The 20192-nt window shown below is 42.6% G+C and overlaps 1 protein-coding gene across 1 annotated transcript; it reads left to right on the forward strand.

The window, feature by feature from the left end:
• Window positions 1-42: 42 nt before the first annotated feature.
• ZDHHC22 (zinc finger DHHC-type palmitoyltransferase 22) lies at window positions 43-8701 on the forward strand. The gene is made up of 2 exons (XM_005502357.4): window positions 43-1016; window positions 5134-8701. Exons 1-2 carry the CDS (start codon window positions 455-457, stop codon window positions 5397-5399), a joined length of 828 nt encoding a protein of 275 aa, XP_005502414.1. The 5' UTR covers window positions 43-454; the 3' UTR covers window positions 5400-8701.
• The last annotated feature ends 11491 nt before the right edge of the window (window positions 8702-20192 follow it).

Raw genomic sequence — 20192 nt, forward strand, 5'->3', positions numbered from 1 at the left:
TCCCCTTCTCCTCCCCCCTCCTTTCAATTCACTCCCCCCTCCTCCAGCACCACCTTTTTTCCTCTCATGCAATACCAAAACTGACCCTGCCTGGCAGAGGGACTCTGCTAGGCGAGCACAGCGGTGCCCACATCGCCGGCACACGGCGGGAGCCGGCTCTCCCCTCCAGCCTCCGCAGCCCCTCCGGGGCATCATTGCTGCAAGTTCCCCAGCGGCAGGCGCCGGGGCTGGGGTGACTTCTCTGAGAGCCGGGGAGCGGTCGCTGCCCCCAGGCTGTCCCTTTGTCCGGGCCCGGCGGGGGCAGTGGGGCAGCGGCGAGGGAGAACCGTCCCCGGAGGGCATTTCCCGGAGGCAGCGGGGCCAGGACCCGGCAGGAAATGGAAGGATGAAGTGTGCAGCCGGAGCGGTGATGTTCCTTCTCTCCTTGCTTTCCCCTGCAGGAACGTAATCCGCAATGCTAGTTCTCAGGTTGCTCAATGTTGTTGCTCCAGCCTACTTCTTGTGCATCTCCCTAGTGACCTTCGTCCTCCAGATCTTTCTCTTCATCCCCAGCATGTTCAGAGACCTTTCCACCACCCCACTTTTCTCTCCTGCTCTGCTGCATGGGGCCCTCTTCCTCTTCCTCTCAGCTAATGCCCTGGGCAACTACATTCTTGTGATCCAGAGCTCCCCCGAGGACTTGGGCAAGGGCTTAAACTTGGGCGAAGGAGTCGAAATGATGGCAGACTGGCTGGACGGAAGCAGGTCCCCCGGCTCAGCCTTACCCAGCACGCACTTCTGTAGACTATGCGCCAGAGTCACCCAGAGGCATGACCACCACTGTTTCTTCACAGGAAACTGCATCGGGAGCAGGAACATGAGAAACTTCATCATGTTCTGCCTCTATACCTCTCTGGCTTGTCTTGACTCCCTCGTGACAGGCATGGTTTACATTTCTGCTGCACTCTCCATGTCCTTTGCAAACCCACTGGCCTTCCTCACTCTTCTGCCTCACTCCATCAGCCAGTTCTTCTCAGGTAAGGACTCCTTCCTCAGAGGTGAGGGCATGTTCTTCTTCCAGGGTTACCAGGGTGGGAAAGACATGATTTTCCTTTGATAGGTGTGTGAGGGGAGTGGTGGTGGGGAAGTGGGCAAGAGGGAGAACTGACTGCGTTCAACAAAATCTCCTTAGAGGCTTGAGACAGCCTTTGCGGAGGACTTCGCTTCAGCTGAAAGAGGCTGGGACCCACTTCAGGTTACAGCTACAGCCCTATTCCTAATGCATTGGGCTCTGGAAAATGCCCCATACCAGCTTGCCAGTGATAGAATAGGGCCATCCATCATGCAGGGAGTGTGTTGCAATTAGATAGAGGGGAGGGATTTCATTCACTGTACTGAAGGTGAAGGGAATCTTTTGCCTGTCCTTCAGGCAGCTGTGGGGCATCTGTAGGTTTTTGTATCCTACAAGTCTGCAGGTTCCCCCTATATCAGTGGAGATGCTCTCATTCTCTTCATCCAGGTCCACTCACCCCCTTCACTGTCACCCAACTCCTGCCTCCTGGCAGCATAAACTTACTGTGATCTTGCCATCCTTCCAGCACAGGAGAACCTGGGTTCAGGCAACAGAATCCAATAAAAGAGTTAATGAGACATGATTAGCCACCTCTCTTGTGACCCCAGTGTGGGACACAGGTCCACAGAGAACCAGGGGAAATTCTCTGTGCCTGCTCTTTGCAAGAGCTCTACACCAAAAGCAAATTGTCTCTTTCTCCATGTCCCTATCCCTTACACTTCCTTCTGATTCTTCCCCTTTCCACTCTCTCCCAGCCTTTCCACAAATCTCCACAATCCTTCCCCTTCCCACTCCAGATTCTGCTTCCATAACTCTTCCTCTGCCCTTCCAGCCTTCCTTCTTCACCTTGCATCACGCCCTCAAACTTTCCAACCTCAACCCTTCCTCTGTACAAATCCAAGAGCTAGATAAAACCTGATCTCAGAGGAGGGACTATGCAGACAGTGTAGACTTTTATTCTGCCCTGGAAGTGACTGCAGAAAAATGCTGTTCCCCCCTCAGGCAGCTCATGCCTCGCACACCTAGATCAGCTTTTGTTAGACTAAAATAGGTATCCCATATATTTTAGCTTTGCAGATTCAGCTGAGCTCAGTAAGAAGGCTCTGGAGTGTTCTGGCTTGTGCGCTGTCATCAGAAGTGTTGATTATGATCTGAGTGTGGTGTCTCTGCTGCTGGGGATACCAGAGCCAGAGAGGCCCCAGCTTGCTTTTTGAATTCCAGGCTGGGTTTGCAAAGTTGTCACCTGAAAACAGACAAGTATCTCTCTATTTGGCAAATTTGCAGATTTGTCATGGTAATCACTGAGAGAAAATAATCATGAAATCCTTCCATGACATTTTTATGGAGTCATTTTTCCAAGTAGAAGAATTTTTGTAAATAATGTTGCACAAGCTTCACTGGCATTAAAAACACTGGGAATGGTTTTCCCCTGTGCCTAAGCTCTCAGTACAGCAACCTGGAAGAGGAAACAGGGGTGGGGGAGGAGATTATCAAGGAATTAGTCCTCTCTTTGTGACTCTGTGGGTTCATCTGCACCAAGCTGGGCCCTGGTGTATGTTTGAAGAGTCACTGGAGTGCCCCATCGCTGCTGTCAGCATCTGCAGTGCCAAAGACAACACGTGGGCAGTGTCTGAGTGGGACACATAGGGCTGCATGCAGGGCTGGGAGCCAAAACACCCTCGAGAGGCAGCAGCTCCCAACAGCTCCCACCAAGCTTGGCCAGGGCGAGAACTGCTGCCACACACAGCAATACACAGGTGTGTGGTGTCTTGGTTGCTCAGGAGGAAGGGCCTACTGGGCTTCTACCAGAACATTTGACGTCCAGTTTAGGAAAGAAAAACACAACCTGGAATAGTCACCTGGAAGGCTTGTCCACCCAATATTTTTCAACTAACATAACTTATGTAGCATTGGTATAGCAGGGAAAATCTTTACCTTTCTTCTTCTCCAGCATGCTCTCTGCACTGGAAGAGGAGTAAAGGAGGATGAAGGGTGAATCTGCAGGTCTTATATCAAGTGTTTCCTGCTTTCATGCTGGGAAAATGTTCAGTTGGCTTGTCCTGCCCAGACTGTGCTTGGGCATGGATTTTAGGACCTGACCCAGACTCTGTAATTTCAGCCTGTGATTCAGCTTTTCTGGCATAGATCATGTATGGCAATAAGCTTGAGATCACACTGGGTCAGTTAGAGCAAAAGTGAATCTGAGACTAAAATGGACTGTGGTCATGAGGAACAAATGGAGAATACTTTTATAAACACAAGTCAGATTGAATCCACAAAATAAATTATAGAAAATGCTTTATATAGGTAACCCGAAGAAAAGGTTAAAAAAAATCGTGTATCGGGAAAGCATGGCTCAGAGATTCTTAATATTTGCAAGGGGAAACAAGGGTAATTACTTTCTTGATGGTGAATTTCATCAGCTCATAGAAATGAAGCTTACAACTGCCTTGCAAAAAGACTAAAGAAAATAGCTGTCTTTCTCCAAATTCCATTAGAATATCAGCTGTAGGAAAGCGCAAATGTCTGTAACACTGTGGTCCAGCAAAAGAGAGGCAGAGAAGCCCATATTCGGCTCTGGGTTTCCTACCTGATAGATTAAGTTATTCTGACAGAATCGGTATGAGGATTTGTCATCATCCTGAGGGGCTTGCTCTTCCCTTGCTGTATTGCACATGAAGCCCACTGAGCTGAATGGGATCTAATGAGAAGGGAAAGATGACACTGCATTTAGGAAGAAAACTGAATGATGACTCCTGTGCCTTTTTCAAGTGAGGACAATCTCTGAAAGCTCAAGGCTGTAGTCCATGTCCTTACGATTCATCCTCAGAGGGACCTGCTGGCTGAGCCCAGAGCTTGATGTGATGGTCACAGGTCAGCCCCAACCACTCACTTACAGCACTGCCAGGTGGAGAAGCTGGGATTCACAGACTGTAAAGTCAGGTGATGCCATTTAATCCAGCCTTCTGTTTAAGAGAAGAAAGAGATGCTAATCCACCTGCCCTTGTATTGAATTTAAAGCCTGAAGCAGCCATGTACTTGTTTTAAGCAGCCCACCTTTGCTGTCCTTGCAGTCCTTGCTCCTGCAGGTTCATAGAGCTGTGACCTGCCTGGCTCTGTCTGCCTCATGGCCTTCCAGCAGGAGAGGATCATGTGAGAGCTTTTTCATTTTTAAACCTGAGGGGAACCAGTCAGGTGATATCAGTTATTTGTACCAGTACTGACACACATTTAATTTTCTTTGTGTGCCTGTGTGCAAATATGAGTGTTTCATAATATATCAATATACACAAAATATATGTGTACACATTCATATGCACACACAGAGAGTATTATTTGAATGGGTTCAGATTTGCCTACACACTGAAAGGTCACTCAGTGATACCTGCTATTATACTAATATAAGGAGTTCTAAAATCATTGTAGAGGAAAGGGCCCACAGGATATTTTTTTAATACATTCAGTGTAAATACATACTACAAAACAAGTTACATTAGGAGCTTCAAACCTACAAAGTATCTTGAGTATTCTAGCGGCAGCTTTAAAAAATAAATTTGGATTGTATTTTGGAAAGTTTTCTGTTTCTTGCATTCATATGAAACTGTCCTTGCCCAATGCTAGGAAAATCATTACTGATTTTTTTTTCTTTTTAAATATATGTGTAGGAACCACATCTCTTTTCAAAAGGAACCTACAAATCTTAGATTCACTGTGAAAAGCAGGAAGATCCTTAAATAAACTAACTATTCTTCAAAATTGTGATGAAGTCTTACAGACATGTTTCACTTCTGGCTGAATTTGCCCCTGTAATCTAGATACTCACATTAACAGCAAAGGGAGAAGAGTATGGAGACTATTATCATTTCAGTATTTCCCCAGTGGGGTCCACTGCATTAGGTGCTACAAAGGAAACAGTTTTATATTGTTAGAGCAACCAGTCTGTCTTGCTCCTAACTCCCCACTTGTGGCCAGAGAACACAAGCAGCTGGTCAGTTCTCAGGGCTGAGTGGTACACTGGCACGTGAGATGTGTCTAAACTCTTCCTTTTATTGTCCTCCCTCTCCCCAATTCTTGGTCTGCAGGTGCTCTCCTTAGCTCTGAGATGTTTGTCATCCTCATGCTCTACCTCTGGCTTGGGATCGGACTGGCCTGTGCTGGCTTCTGCTGCCACCAGATGCTGCTGGTCCTGCGTGGGCAGACAAGGTACCAGGTGCGGAAAGGGATGGTGGTAAGAGCCCGGCCCTGGAGGGAGAATCTGCAAGAGGTCTTTGGTAAGAGGTGGCTGCTAGGACTTTTCATCCCTGTGCTGAACGTCGGAAGTGACTACCGTAGGCAGAAAGAGAAATAAAACCCCAGGCATGTTTGTGCATCCTGTGCACACACCACCTCCCCTGTTCTCTCCCACTGCCTCCTGGATCACTAAAGAGCTGGGCTACTCCATCTCTTGGGATTGCAGCCTCTGTGGGAGGAAAGGACTGGCTATCAAACTGAATAAATCTAGCATATTAACAAGGAGATCACAAACCATGTAGATGAAGAGATACTGCAGCTTAGTAGTCACATCACTGCACCTGCGTATGTGGCAACAGTCTTTGAACTAGCAGAGAAATTAGTCAGACCCTCCTGTGGATTCCCGCCTGACTCCTCCAGCCCCCAGCCCCCATTAGCCACCCTATATAGTCCCTAACAAACTGCAGCAGGAGCTTTCAGAGGGCCTGGGCTGTTGTGGTAGACTGCAAAAATGGTGTCTGTTCCTTGGGAGGGTTTTGCAGGGTGCCTTTTTGGCTTTTCTGTACTTGAGGTAACTTCACACTACTGAGAAGCCTTTAATGACGGAACTGCAATGCAATCAAGCCGCCCTAGGTGTAGGCTATGCACATAGCTAAGGTGGCAGGTAACCTTCTCTCCACAGGCTAGAAAAGCAGGAAGAAAACAAAGAGAAATTCAGAATTTCTCATTTCTGTCCTTGATCTGCTGCCTTTGCAGTGATATGTCAGGACTGTAGCACTGCTACTTATTTTTAGCAGTACTTTGCCCAATGACACAGCACAGACAGAGCTGCCCTTCTGACAGGGAGCAGCAAGCAGATAAATCATGATCAGACAGAGGCACAAGGAGAGGAAACCACAGAGGTGAATGAAAAGGCTGTGCCTGAGAAGCAGTGTGATGAGGCAGGCTATGCATCCCTGAGAGAGACAGGGGGACATGTGGACACAGAGTGAGCTGGCAGGAGGGTGCTGAGAGCTCTGCTGATGTATCTGAGCCCTGACACATCACTCTCTTGCAGGGGGCACCTGCACCATTAGTGCTGTGAGGAGTTCAGAATCCCAGAAGACAGGGAAGATTTTCAGCTGGTCAGGATGCTTCACTTTGCACTAAAACAAACAAAAAAGTGTCTACATTGGACATCCCCACCACATCGTATTTATAGGCTCTCCAGGGCAGTTCCCTCTTGCATTGCTGCAGTGGGGCAAATTTGTCCATATTATGACTCCATTAAGGAGGTTAATGGAATTACTATAGAGATTAATCAGCCTAATGTGTCAGTTGTTTTCTAGCTGCAGCAACAGCCCATGAGATCAGTGCTGAGATCCTATGCTAATAGGTGCCTTAAGAAAGGATAGCATGACATCTCTACCAGGATCATAGCGCTGGATTGACCAGCAGCTGCAACAAGAAGCCTGTTTTGGTGAACTGCATCAGCTTATGCAGGCTAGATAGGAATCCATTGCTTCTCTTTAATAGGCTGGGGAGTGTGCTGGCAAGCCGTGGAAAATGTTATTTCTTCCTCAGAAATATTCTTGGTGCATCTCAGGTAGGGGAATGCACCTGCTTTCATCCTTGTGTTTCTCACAAGCCAGAACAGAGGCAGTCATTCCTACAGGCCTTGTAGCCATCCTTCAGCGCTTTGCACTTGTATACTCATTTGGATACGTAACAAACAAAGTCTGTGGTGATGAGCAGAGCAACCATGAATATATACCCGAAAAACCCTTAGCTGGATAATCAAAACATGTAGGATATACATCCTTCCATACTGTGTGTGTTCGCATGAATGCACCATTGTTTCCATGTGTAATATGCCGTATTTTCACTAGCAGTGAACAATAAAAAGTGTTCTGATTTTTCACATGGGTTATACTGTGCTTTTTGACAGTTCATTAGCTGTCTCTGTACATTTGTTATTGCATACAGATGGACAGGTTGCAAGAAAAAACTAGCATTTGTTTATTGGTTTTGCCAATGATTCATCATATGATTTTGAACAAGTCCCTTCAGCCTTCCTAACTTAATGTAATGAACAATCTAAAAATGCATCTAACAACGAACCTACCGATCCATTCTAATTCCTATTTATAAACTACACTATCAACATCAGCTGAAATCTAGACAAAAATTAAGCTATTATCATTGCCCACAAACAGCATCTCGATGTAGATTATTCCCTGCCAGTGCAATGGCATCAAGGTGAGCAGACAGTCACCTTGTAGCTGGAACCGGAGCCAGTGTCTCATGCCATACACCTCTCGTTGGAAGGATTCCCAGGATTGTTCTTGTTCCACAGACTGGTTGATGCAACATCTTTTTCATCTCTTTCTGAAGGCAACAGTCTCCCAGCGTTTCATCCAGCATCTTCCTCATGTCAGCAGAAATGATGGTTTGACACCTTCACCCTCTGCTTTTGGCATTTGCTGGACACTGGAGTCTCGGGCAGCCCATGGCACTCAGTGTCTGCCTCCACGCTGCCTCAGGCTGCAAAGCTCTTCGGGGCCGCATGCTGAGAAGGGAACAACCAACTCTGAGTTTTGGTGGGCCACTCTGCAAGGACAGCCTCCATGTAGGACAACAGGGCTAGCTGTCCATGAAGCCTGTTGCCTCTTCATACCAAGGTTGGATCCTGCCTGTCCCTGTGTCAGGGTTGCAGCTATCTGCACTCACTGCCAAGCCTTGATACTGCTAAAGCACAGTGAGATCCCAATTTGAGTAACTGCAGCACAGTTCCCCGCAATTATTCTTTCTGTCAGACATCTGTGTTCCTGGCTGTAAATTGCTGCATCGTCATCTTATGCAGCTAAATAGTTATTCTGCAGCAAATTATTTTATTTCATCAGTAGTGGTGGGATTTTCAGATGTATACAACCTTAACAGTTATGATCCTCTGGGATGAAAAGAGCTCTAAAAATGTAACATTACAGTGACCTTGTATATTGGCTGATTTTTCTGCACATTCCCAAGCGTGTGGAATGCCCTGTTTGGAGTAGAGGTTCTGCAGGAACAGTTGAGAGTAGCTCTTTAATTGATCAGCTGCCCTGACATCCCTTCCTCGTCATACGTGTAGAGCCACTTACAGAAAATGTAGCAGGGCTCAGCAACTGTGAACAGAACCCCTCCTCTTTGCTATGACTTAGTATATGAAGGTTGAACACAATGGCAATGTCACAAATTCTAAATCTGTTTAATAGCTCTAAAGTTTTATATGGATAAATAATAAAAGCTTCCCATTTTCTGTGCTTAGATATCCATTATTTATTAGATGCATTTTATTAAATAGCAGTTACAATAGTAAATATATCTTGAAGCATGATTTCTTGTGACAATGTCTAAATACTTATAAAGGTTTTAAAAATAAAACACTTAGGGCTTCTCTGGCTTTGGAAAGTGAGACGAGTATCACTTCTTCTCTGATAATACTAGTTGCTGAAGTAAACTGTCTGTTGCTTAACACCTTGCACAGAAAACACAGACTTTTGTTTTGTGGCTTGTCTATTTTAAGCATGGCTACTTGAAAAAAAGGTGCCACCTCTCAGGTCTCAGAAGACTTTGCAATGACAGTATAGAGCAAATTAGGGATGCAACTGCGAACTAAATCAGAAGTCTGTTCTTAGGCACAGTAAGAGTCTCATACAAAATCAGAAGTAGATGCTGTTCCTCTTCATACCACACAACTGGACAATCTTTAAAGTCAGCATCTTCATTGAATATCCTCAGATGATACAGAGTTAAAACTTGAAGAATCTCAAGTAATAAGGCACTGGGAACATATGAGAAAAAACAGTGTGAAAGAGCATTTATCTTGTTTAAGAAATAGCCAATGCAAGGGAAATTATCACAGTCTAAAAATACTTGCAAGGAGACAGAATAAATGAATGGGAAGACTCATTAATTGTAAGGACATAGCTGGAGGACAGGCAGTCCTGGATGGAGAGAAAGAAAAGCCAAGATTATAGTTTAGGGCTCCTATCTATAATATAAAACAGTCAGAAGAGAGCAGGCAGGGAAAGTGACCCCAGAGAAGGAAGAAGTGATTTGACGTTGGTAGGGATGATGCACTGGGAGTCATCAAGCAGTAAGAGGTATGACAACAGAATTCAAGTTATCTTCACTGATTGTTGACTGAACGGACACAAAGAAAGCCCAGACTGAGAAAAATCATTGCTAATCACTTTCTGCACAAAATATCTCCAAGCCCCAGCAGAGCCAAAAGGGTTTTTCTCTCCTGAACAGCAAATGATGTTACAAGCAAGATGTGCATGGGTTGAAGCCATAAGTGGCAACAGCAGAGACTATATAGCTCTCTTTGAGTTATTTAAAGACTAGCCAGAACAATTGTGGTTGGAGTAAAGCAATGACCTAGTTGTTCCTATAAATACATTGAGAAGAAAATTTAAATCACATGTGGAGTCTCCATGCCCTGCTAGATATTTAAATTAATGGAAACACAGTGCTGGACAACTTATATCCATGAACAGTAAGACGTTCTCTGATAACTACACGTCCACATGTGGGTTCTCTGCTTTTCCAGCTCTTTTCCAGAAAGCCAGGGGAATAAATAGTCTTTGGAGATTACACCAAGAGTCAGCAAATATGGACCAATTAGTGCTTCAGTCCTCTTACAGAGTCGTCCAGCCAGCAGCCCTGTCTTCGTTCCACCAAAGAGGTTTCAGCACTGGTTGTCCTGCTGATTCTAACTGGCAATTGATGCCACAGCTCAGGCAGGCCAGTTCCATGTCCCTTGAGGCTTTTGAAGCTAGTATCTTAAAGCTTCCCCAGATGCTTGTAAATAAAAAATGCAAGTTCTCAAGTGCTAGTGCCATATACTGTTTGCACAGTGCCTTATTTAACATGTTGACACACACTTTTATAGTAGTTCCAAAATTGCCATCAATTAAAAATAAATGGAGCATGTTGATCAGTTTACTTCAAAAGAGGCAAAGTGGTGGATGGCAGCAGCAAGCTCTACATGTGAAAGAGAAAACTCCTCTTGTGATCAATGGAGATGGGAAAGTTTCATTTGTCTGATACTGATTTTCTAAATCCTGCTGTTACTCTACCTTGATCTTTAATAGTTATCAACTAATCACAGGATCTCCTGTGATTACTGCATACCCACCACCATAGGAGAATGCACAGCCTCTGGCATGGATTTCAGCTCTTTTGTTCAGCCTGTCTTTACCACCAGTCATTCCCAGTTTCACGTTATTATCGTGCCTGACGGGAAAACTTCCATTAGACATCAGGTCAGTCTTTCAGCTGCTTGTGTTGGATAAGAGGAGGTGAAGACATGAACCTGTGTATCATCAGACTACTGAAAATAGGATAGATTGTTTTGCCATCACTGTACCCTAAAGAATCTTATATATACCGGGCAATGGGGTTAACACAGTGGACCCACATCAGGGTGCCCTAGGAGTTAACAAGCAACTTCTGAATGCAGCCTTGTCACAAAGGCTGTTATCAAGGAATGGTGTTATAATCTAGAACTGCTTGAGACCACAGATGAGCTTTACGATGAGTGACAGCAGAACAAGGGACAGATCCAGCATCATCAGCCACGATTCCTAATGGTTTATGATTGCTGGGAGGAAATTGTTGACCAGTACAACATGAGCAATCTTTGTAGGTCTAAACATGAACTGCCAAAGTCAAAGAGGTCCACAAAGTCCAGACACTAAGAAAGCTGCTTGGAGAAAAACCTTGAAATAGCATCACCTAAAGGAGAAAATGTTTCACTAGATAAGAACTACCAAGCACTCAATGTGAAGATCAATGTTTTGAGTAACAGAAGTTCCTTCAAGACTTGAAGAACTTGTCCCCTTACTGACAGCTTTCAAGTTTTAGTCCTTTATTATTTTATATTCAAGGCTGTCACTAGATGTTCTTTCACAACAGCCAGTGCGAAATTAAATAAGACTGGTTTATACAATACTGAAGACCACCCTGGGTCCTCCCAGTAGCATGTATTGATACTATGATTTTCTTCTCCAGGGACACCTGTAACACTCAGTGAGACAGATTTGTCTGAGAAAACTCTGATTAATGAAGCAGTTTGTTACACCAAACAAAACTTGATTGAGATTTTGGAAACGTGTGGTGGGTTGACCTTGTCTAGATGCCACTCTATCACCCTTCTCAGCAGGACACAGAGGGGAGAAAATAAGATGGAAAAAAACTTGTGGGTCAAGATAAAGGCAGTTTAATAAAGCAAAAGTGAAGGCTGCATACAGAAGTGAAGGAAAAGAAAAGATTATCTTCTTTCCATCAGTAGGTGATATGCACCCACTTCCCAGAAAGTAGGTCTGCAGTACATGTAGCGGTTGCTCCAGAAGATAAATGTCATAAGAATCAATGCCCTCCCACTCCCCACCCCACCCCCCCACCCTCTGTTTCCCCCAGCTTTTATAGCTGAGCAGATGTCATATGGTATGGAATATCCCTTTGGTCAGTTCGGGTCAGCTGTCCTGGCTGTGTCCCCTCCCAAGGTCTTGCCCACCCTCAGCCTACTGGTGAGGGGGGGATATTGGAGCAATAGTCTTGATGCTGTGTGAGCTCTGCTCAGCAGTAGCCAAAACACCGGTGTGTTATCGACACCCTTCTAGCTATCAATGCAAATCACAGCACTATGAGGGCTGCCATGGGGAAAATTAACTCCATCTCAGCCAGACCCATTACAAAATGTTAATGGCAAGGCAAAGAATTTTTCCTTTTCTCTTCAAGCCATGGTATAGGGTATAAAAAAATCTTTTGGACCCATCTATTAATGTCTCTAAACTAGTATGCACTATATTGCAATTTTATGAGTGCTCTAGCCCTCTTCCCTTTTACTTACACTTGTCACTAACTGTCCAAGTAAAAAAGCCAATTTGTGAATACAAAGCCATGCAAGAAGGTACAAGGAAATAAAGGGACTTAGTGCAGAAAGCAAAATGTGGCAATTAAGTTCTACTAACCTATCAGTTCATGGAGATCTAAAATCTCTTTTAAAGCTCCAAAAACTCATAATATATTTAATGACATTTCACATGAAACTATGAGACTCGGTTTCTGACTCCAAGAACTAAAGTATTTTCTGAGTGTATGAATTCAGCCCACCACCAGCTCAGATTACTCTCTTTGTTCAGGGTAGTCAGGTGTTTCAGAAATTTGTCTCAATAATCAATACAGCTGACAGGCACAGCCAGCCTGGGCAGAGCCAATGTCCTGCAGCAAGAGTTGCCATCAGCTCAGAAAGAAGTTCTGCTGTCTGGGCTGTCAACAGCAGACTGAAAGCCCCCGGGTCAGGCAAGGGTCTTCCATGTAACACAGCAGATTTCTACCAGATGCAGGGCAGAAGGGAAGAAGAAATTACGTAGTCAGGCTGGAGGCAAAAAACCACATCTCTCCCCTTGACAATCTTTTCAGGGCTTTGTGTACTGACTAAACCTTGTGAACTAATTTGGCCAAAACTGAGCCAGTGTCATCCCATTAGTTATTGGCATCTTCTGGGAAAGGATGAATTTCAGAGGGAGCTCATTAGTGTATATATTATATTCACGGGAGAAGAATAGGAAAGTGTGAAATACGTGAAGGAGCATGACAGCTCAGCCTACAAATTATAGCATGATGGACAAATGTGATATGAGCCTGCAGAATAGGATGGCAGCATTTCAGACTGTGAATGAAGATGAACATGAAGGAAAAATATACAATAAACCTTTTCCATGGAGCTCTACTGCAATAAAGACATGGAATATTACATTCAGATCCTCTTCATTGGTCATATCAGATGACTCCACAGAAAAGCCATAAATTATTAAGAAGCTGAGAAATGGATTTGTAAGGGGAAAAAGTGGCTACATTTGCCTAGCTTGGGTAACTACAGCCAAAGTGGATATGAGGAAAATGTGGCAACTATCCATATGTATTGGAGGGTGAGAAAAATAATTCTTGTTGGATAAATCAGCATCAACTAGAAATAGAGTTAGATTTAAGAAAAGGAAATGACATGTTAAAATTTTAGGAAATATTTCCAAACAGCAGTTCTTCCACTGTCAGCCTTTAGGACAAGCTTATGCTGGAAAAGCTGAAACCTTCACATCTAAGGAGCTATAGAAGTGAACAGGGTAAAGCACAGTGAATTGGTAAAAGCCTGCCGTTGCTGGAAAAGAGGAAAAATAAATGAGAGAAGCTTTTCCTTTTTACCTAGACAGTTGCTCAAGCTTAAGCCAAGGGAGGCTAGATACTAATCACACTCACCTGGGATATGTTCATATTATGCTGACCCTTTTCTGTTCTGTATTGCACTTCTTGCCGTCTCAGCTGGGTTCAAAATATTTATTAGTACCAGTGCTTTGTTCAACAGAAGTAACATTAAATACAAATAGTTGTGCAAATAAAGTAATTGTATATAGGTGATATTTGCTGAAAGAAGCACAAAACAGTGGTTTGGTCTTCTCTTTATGAACATGGGGTTAGAGTATGTGATTCCCACATGGCTTCTGTTTGTAGATGCTACAGCAATGATTGGCAGATGGCAGAGAACTTACCAATTTTATATCCCTAAAGTAGTTTTCTGTTCAGTTATGAGTTATGAGATTTCTCAGTATTTCAATAGGACTGAGAAATACCCACACTGCTTATGTTTTTACCCTTTTTTATGCTTTCAAATACCACCAGAATGACCACTGTATGTGTTCACAAACTGAAGAAAGCATACCTATATTTCTATTTGTGTTTTTTTTAACCTTGAAATGAACAGTTAGGTATGCTAACTTCCCATAACACAACTTTCAGATGGTGAGAAACATTGCCAATTAAGAAGTACTGGAAATGTTAAGACCCTTAAACAGAGCAGCTACATAAACACATGCAAACTGAGATGTCATGAGAGATTTAAGACCACTTTTATATTCTGGCATAATTTTAGGATGTCCTTTCTTTTCCTTCTTTACTCGTGCTCTACCTCCCTCTCCTTCCAAATCTAATACAGGGAAACATTTTTGATAAAACGTAGCAGGTCATGTGGAAAAGGTTTACATGGAAGAATAGGAAGACCTTTGCAGTAACTGAGAAAGAAGTAGACATTTCATTAGCTCAGCTATTATTGTTTATGAATCAAGCAGAATGACCTTCTGTGCTTGTTTGATAAAATTTACTTACTGAAACCCCAGTGGAAATGTAACCAATACATAGTTTAAATTTCCAGCAAAGGCCTAAAATTAAGGTTTACATTGAAGTCAAAATGTTAAGAGGCTCTATGGATTTTCACTCCCCACAGGAAGCCTCTAAGGCATCACAAGCATTACTCTGGTGGTCAGAAGTCTCCAGCACTACATCAGAGAAAGTAATCCTTTCCCAGTTAAATAGCCAAATGTCAGGTCTTTTAACAAATGTGAATTTGGGGAGGAATGTTCAATCACTTGGATAATACAGATGCCCAAATAGCAAGACCTAAAGTTTCTTCAAGGCATACAATTCCACTCATTAATGCACTACTATAAATTACAAAGCCATCTGAGAGAATTATAAATATTTAAACTATGTCCAAAGTCAGTCCTTGTGAATCTTATGTTCTGTTCTTTTCCACTTGGGCTCTGACAAATCCCAGTGTCTCTCCAACAAATTGTGCAAACCATGTAAACATGCACAAACAAGCAGGACAGAAGCTCCATGGATGAAGAGACGATAATGAAAATACTCAGTCCTGCTAGTTGCACAGCACTGTAGCTCAGTCCAGGAAAAAAGATTTGAGCACATTCTTAGCTTCAAGCATATCATTAGCTTCAAGCACAGCCACAGTCCCATATCTACAGCTGAACTAATCACATCCTTCATTTTATTCATGTGTTTCTCAGATCAGTTGCTTAGGCTGTGATACTCAATGTCTTCCAGGACTGCGTTAAGGGTATTTTTCTTATTCCAAATATTGTAAGTTTTTAGACATGAAAATGTAACATCTGATAAGCCTCCAGGCTTTTGACCCTGGTTTCACATGTTTCATTACTACAGTTTGATGAGCACGTTTACATGCTGGGGAAGAAAATTACATGTGTGGGTATAAATTAATACATGTGGGGCAAAACATCTGCTTAGACACACAAAAGGGTTTTCTGTGTCTGCAACATAGCCATCTAACACTCTCTCCATTCCTCCAGCCTTATCAACCTTGAGACATTTACAGAAATTTCCCTGGATAGGCATAGAAGTAGAGATTTTAGTCCCCTATTCCTTCCTTTCGGTTTTCCAAACCACAAGGAGCCAGTCTCTACACTCACTTGTGGAATTATGTTATGGGAAATTAACCCATATATAGCTTAATTTATTAATATGAAACAAAACAGAGGTTAGTTTAACCACATAGATGATTTAGAAAACCATCTATGGGTCACACTATATTAGGGTGCTGCCTTTAGAAAACGCAGCACCAGAACCGTGACAGCCCACAGCCATTACTTGTAATAAATACCAATATTGCAATTCTTACATGAGAAGCTTAAAGCACGTTATAACAGGGAGTAAGTATTGCTTTTCTCATTTTACAGCTCAGAAGATCAAAATGCCTTTTCCAGGTGAGACATGGAACAGAGCCTGGGGCCAGCTCAATTCCAGACATATGTTATTGTTTGAATTATTTCATGCAGCAGCAGCAACATTGGTGCTGAGTGCTTTTGAGCTGGGTGCTATACGCAGGATTAAGGCCATGAATTTAAACCTCCAACACACTCTGGCCAGAGGGAAGAGCAGGGGAGAAGAACAAGCACTCAATGAAAGCAGTTGTGGTTAGAAAAGACAGTGTTCAGATTTTTTAAAAGAAATCTGGAAAACAGCTTTAGGACACTGTGTGCAGATGGTTACCTTTAAATTTGTTTTCATGCATCTGTGAGAAAAATCCTCCATAACATTGCAGTTCAGTATTGTTTTCCTTTCTGCCTTTGTTCTCCTTTTTCTTCACTAACAACTGCAACCTACTTATGGTGGAATTTACTTCATCTTTTTCCACTTTCTTCCCCTCAAATTGCCGAGATTTTAGGCATCAGCCATATGGTGACCAGTTCCTCACTCAAAGTTCTCTTATTTTATCTTCTACCTAATGTGACTGTTTAGATTGTGGTAAAGGAATGGAAAATTACAGTGCATTGAGAACAGTGTAAGATTTAAAACAAGCATTTTGTCATGCCAAGGAAATAGTGAACATCAATAGCAGTCACTAAAACAAGATTGAGAGCTGATGTCACACATAATAAATATCTGATCTACATCAATGTTTCTTGAGTTAATAAGAAAGAGACCAGGGCAAGTGTCAAAAAAAAGGAAAAAGTCCAAAAGCCTATGACAGACGTGTTGGTGCTAATGGTGCTTGTTGGACATTAAGTGTGACCATAATCGCAAATATCAAATTCATGCCATTACATGTGGTCAGTTTCTGACATGAAGCTTGGGAGCCATGGTAATTTATGAGAATAGTCCAAGAAGAATTGAGTGCTGCTGTATTTGTTCTCATCCCCAACAGAAACAACTTCAGGCAAATACAGACTTCTTTTCAGTCACATTTATATCTTAAAGGGACCTAAAAGGGATGCTGTAGCCTGTTTACAGGAAAATGATGTGCTAAGGACTCCTCTTACATCAGAACACGGTGTGATAATGAAATTACAAAAGCATGCCCAAAGTCAAGCTAAGCTGTGGTGAACAATAGCTTGTATCCTCCCTTCCCCATACTAACGTGAGATGCAGGCAGCGGCCTGTTACTGTTGTCATCATTTTTTAAGCTGTAATAGTGAATCTCTACAGCGCACCAAGAGCTTGGTTATTACTGAACCAGCAGCCAGAACAGTGATATGAAGCAAGAATGCAGGTACTCCCCTAAGGTGTTCACCCGTGGATAAACAGATGTTATAATGACATGGAACAGGAAAAGTGATATCGTGGAGTAATCTTGCCCCCAGGAATTCAGGTGGTTTGGTTTTGGTTGTGTGTTGTTGTTTTGGGGTTTTTTTGTTGTTGTTGTTTTTTAATTGGCCTTCACCTGCTTCCACTCACCCAACTAAGCTCACTGATAAACTAACCTCCTACACATTAGATGGCTTTAGTGTCTCAGACCAGTAGGTGTTTAGGTGCTGGAGAAGCAGTGGAATTTGAAAGAAAGCAAGCCTTAGAAACTGCAATAATGCTTCCCATAACTTTGCTGGCTCCAGGATCAGGCACAGCAGTGCATCCTTCTGCTTTGCCTAACAGCACCATTTCAAGTTTGGCTGCAGAAAAAATGAACAGAGTAAGAATTTTTACATTTTTACAATTTTTATTTTTGCAACCCAGCCTTTCAAAGAACCTTTTGGCTTTGGCCATGAGGTGTATGTCCAGACTGCCCAACTTTATTTTGAACTGCTAGACACCCATCAGGGCCATTGGTGTATCTGTGCACCAACATCTCTGAACAGCCTTGCCTCTCCAACTACAACAGTGCCTAGCAAATGCAGCCACTGCAGAGCACCAGCACTACAGCAACAGTCCCCCAGTGCAGTTCACTGTTTTGCTCTGTTCCAGTTTGTGCTGGCTGCAGCTCCCATTGTACATCTGGAGGCGCTTCAGCATTCAGAAGATGATCTTCCAGCTCAGGCTTGCTTTCCTTGCACAATCAGCGTGGAAACAAACATTTCAGAATTCTTTCTGGCCATTTCTCACACAAGTGATGTCAGCAACCCATGTTGAGAGCATTCTCAGCAAGCACAGTTGCGCAAGCACGCTGCAATCACTGTCAGCAATGGATGCTGAACAGTGGGAGCCAGTTTCACTCTGATGAAGAGTATCCCTTTCTGACTTCTGAGCATGTTTGGACATGTTGTATAGCATTATCATTTGCATGGGAGACAATACTTAGCAAGAATACAAAACAACAGGCATTGTTAACACTGAGTAAGACAGCTTTCCTACTGCCCACTCTTATTTCACACTTTCCACACTGAACACTGCTCATCTTACAAAATAGTCATTGCATTGAACTCTGGCAAATGTAGAACAACTCTTACCTAGTACAGCAATGTTTTGTACCAAAGAAAACTTTTTTTTTTTTTTTTTAATTAGAATTTTCAGGAATATGGCGAAAAAATGGTACTCGTACTCATTGAGCTAGCAATCTTCTCACGGGATGCTGTTTCATCCTCACCTAGGAGATGTCTACTAGTCTCCTCCTCCCTTGCAGACGATTGAGCAGTTTTGGCTGCGTGTGCAGGCTTCTGCTTCTTCAGTGTGAGGTGATGGAACCACCCATCAAAGTTGGGGTTCTGTTTCCTGTCCAGGCAAACCAAAACGATCCAGGAGAAAGGGATGATGGAAATAACATCTTGCCCCACCCCCAGAGTCCAGCCTATTTCCATATTATTTGTGATTGACTGAAAAAATAATGCTATGACTAATGTCACAAAACACTAAACTTCCAGCCAAAATACATGTTCATTTCCAATAAAAACATGTTAGTTTTCCATTGAAAGCACATAACTTTTTCAAGCAGTCCTATCTGTTAAAAAACAATAAGGATTGGGTTTTGGTCTGTTATTGGATTTTTTAGTCCTGGTAAATATAAATGGCCTAAAAATCCCCCTCCCTAGTGCTGTGGAAAAAAGGCAAGATTGCCTAAGTGGACATGGTTAGAGGCATTCTAGTTTCATTAAACTAAACTAATTTAATTGAAATATGAATGAGAAGAAAACAGTGAAGAAGTTGATGAAACTCCCTTTTTGGCCCTGGAATGTTCACTTCCTCCATTTCTTAAAATGTTTGAGATGCTGAAGAAAGCTCTACGCTGGCAGCACTCCATTTCAAGAGAGAAATTACATTGCTGCAGTGCAGAATGGCAAAAGCATTTCACAAAAATTTCTGTTGAGCAGTTAGGAAAAAGCCAGATGTATTCCTCTCATCATGACAACAGCTTGATTTCCACTCCAAAAAGTAATTCAGGACATTTTAAACAACGGTTATTAAACATTTTAAAGTCAGCAAGTCTGAATTAGTTGTGATTGAAAATTTAACAGGAGCCAACCAAGAAGCTCTCTGGACCATCAATACCTTATTAATGAATTTCAGACCACTAGGAAAGATCTCAGAGGACTGAGGGGATGTAAGAACTAATACAGCACCAGCTTTTCGGTGGGCAGGTAGACTGACCTGAATGAACAAAGGTTGGACAACTGAGAGAAAATAATAGAATAACCCACAATTTTTGATTAATGAAGGACATAAAAAGCCAAAAGAATTGAAATTAACGAAGCTTATAAGAAATAGAACTGGTCAAATAAAATTGATTCCTTATCCTGATGAATTAAAATAAAAAATTGGTTGAGGACAAAGCCAACGCAGATATATTTCTGATGGGCATTTAGTAGTGTGCCACATGACACAGACTGAAGCCAGAATTATATAAAATTAACCTGATGATGTGAAATGCATTACAGCTACAGCTTCTGAATGGTATACAGATCTAGTAAACAGTCTTCTACTCTTATTTTGAAAATGGTATAGAATTGGTTTTTGACTGCAACATTATTTAGTATTATTTTTAATAATCGGAATACAACATAAAATTACCTTTAAAATCTAAAGGTGGAAAAGTTTTGAGGGAGATAAATGCAGGTAAGTAATGAATGCAACTGGTGACAATAAAACCAGTTTTTTTGCTTTCTGGCTGTAAACTGCAGTCAAAGGAACATGGAAACATAAAGGACAGACCTTCACCAACTGCTGAAGCAACAGGTCCAAGGATGATTTAGATTTCCAATCTGACACCATGGCTGCTATAAAAAATGTGGCAGAGTAGCAATGGGGAGGGTTGATATTGTACAACTATTTTAGCAATCCGGTTTTGCTCTTAATGTTAGTGTTCCAATTAAAA

This window comes from Columba livia, chromosome 5 (genome assembly GCF_036013475.1).
Source record: "Columba livia isolate bColLiv1 breed racing homer chromosome 5, bColLiv1.pat.W.v2, whole genome shotgun sequence".
In the NCBI taxonomy this organism is placed as follows: Eukaryota; Metazoa; Chordata; class Aves; order Columbiformes; family Columbidae; genus Columba; species Columba livia.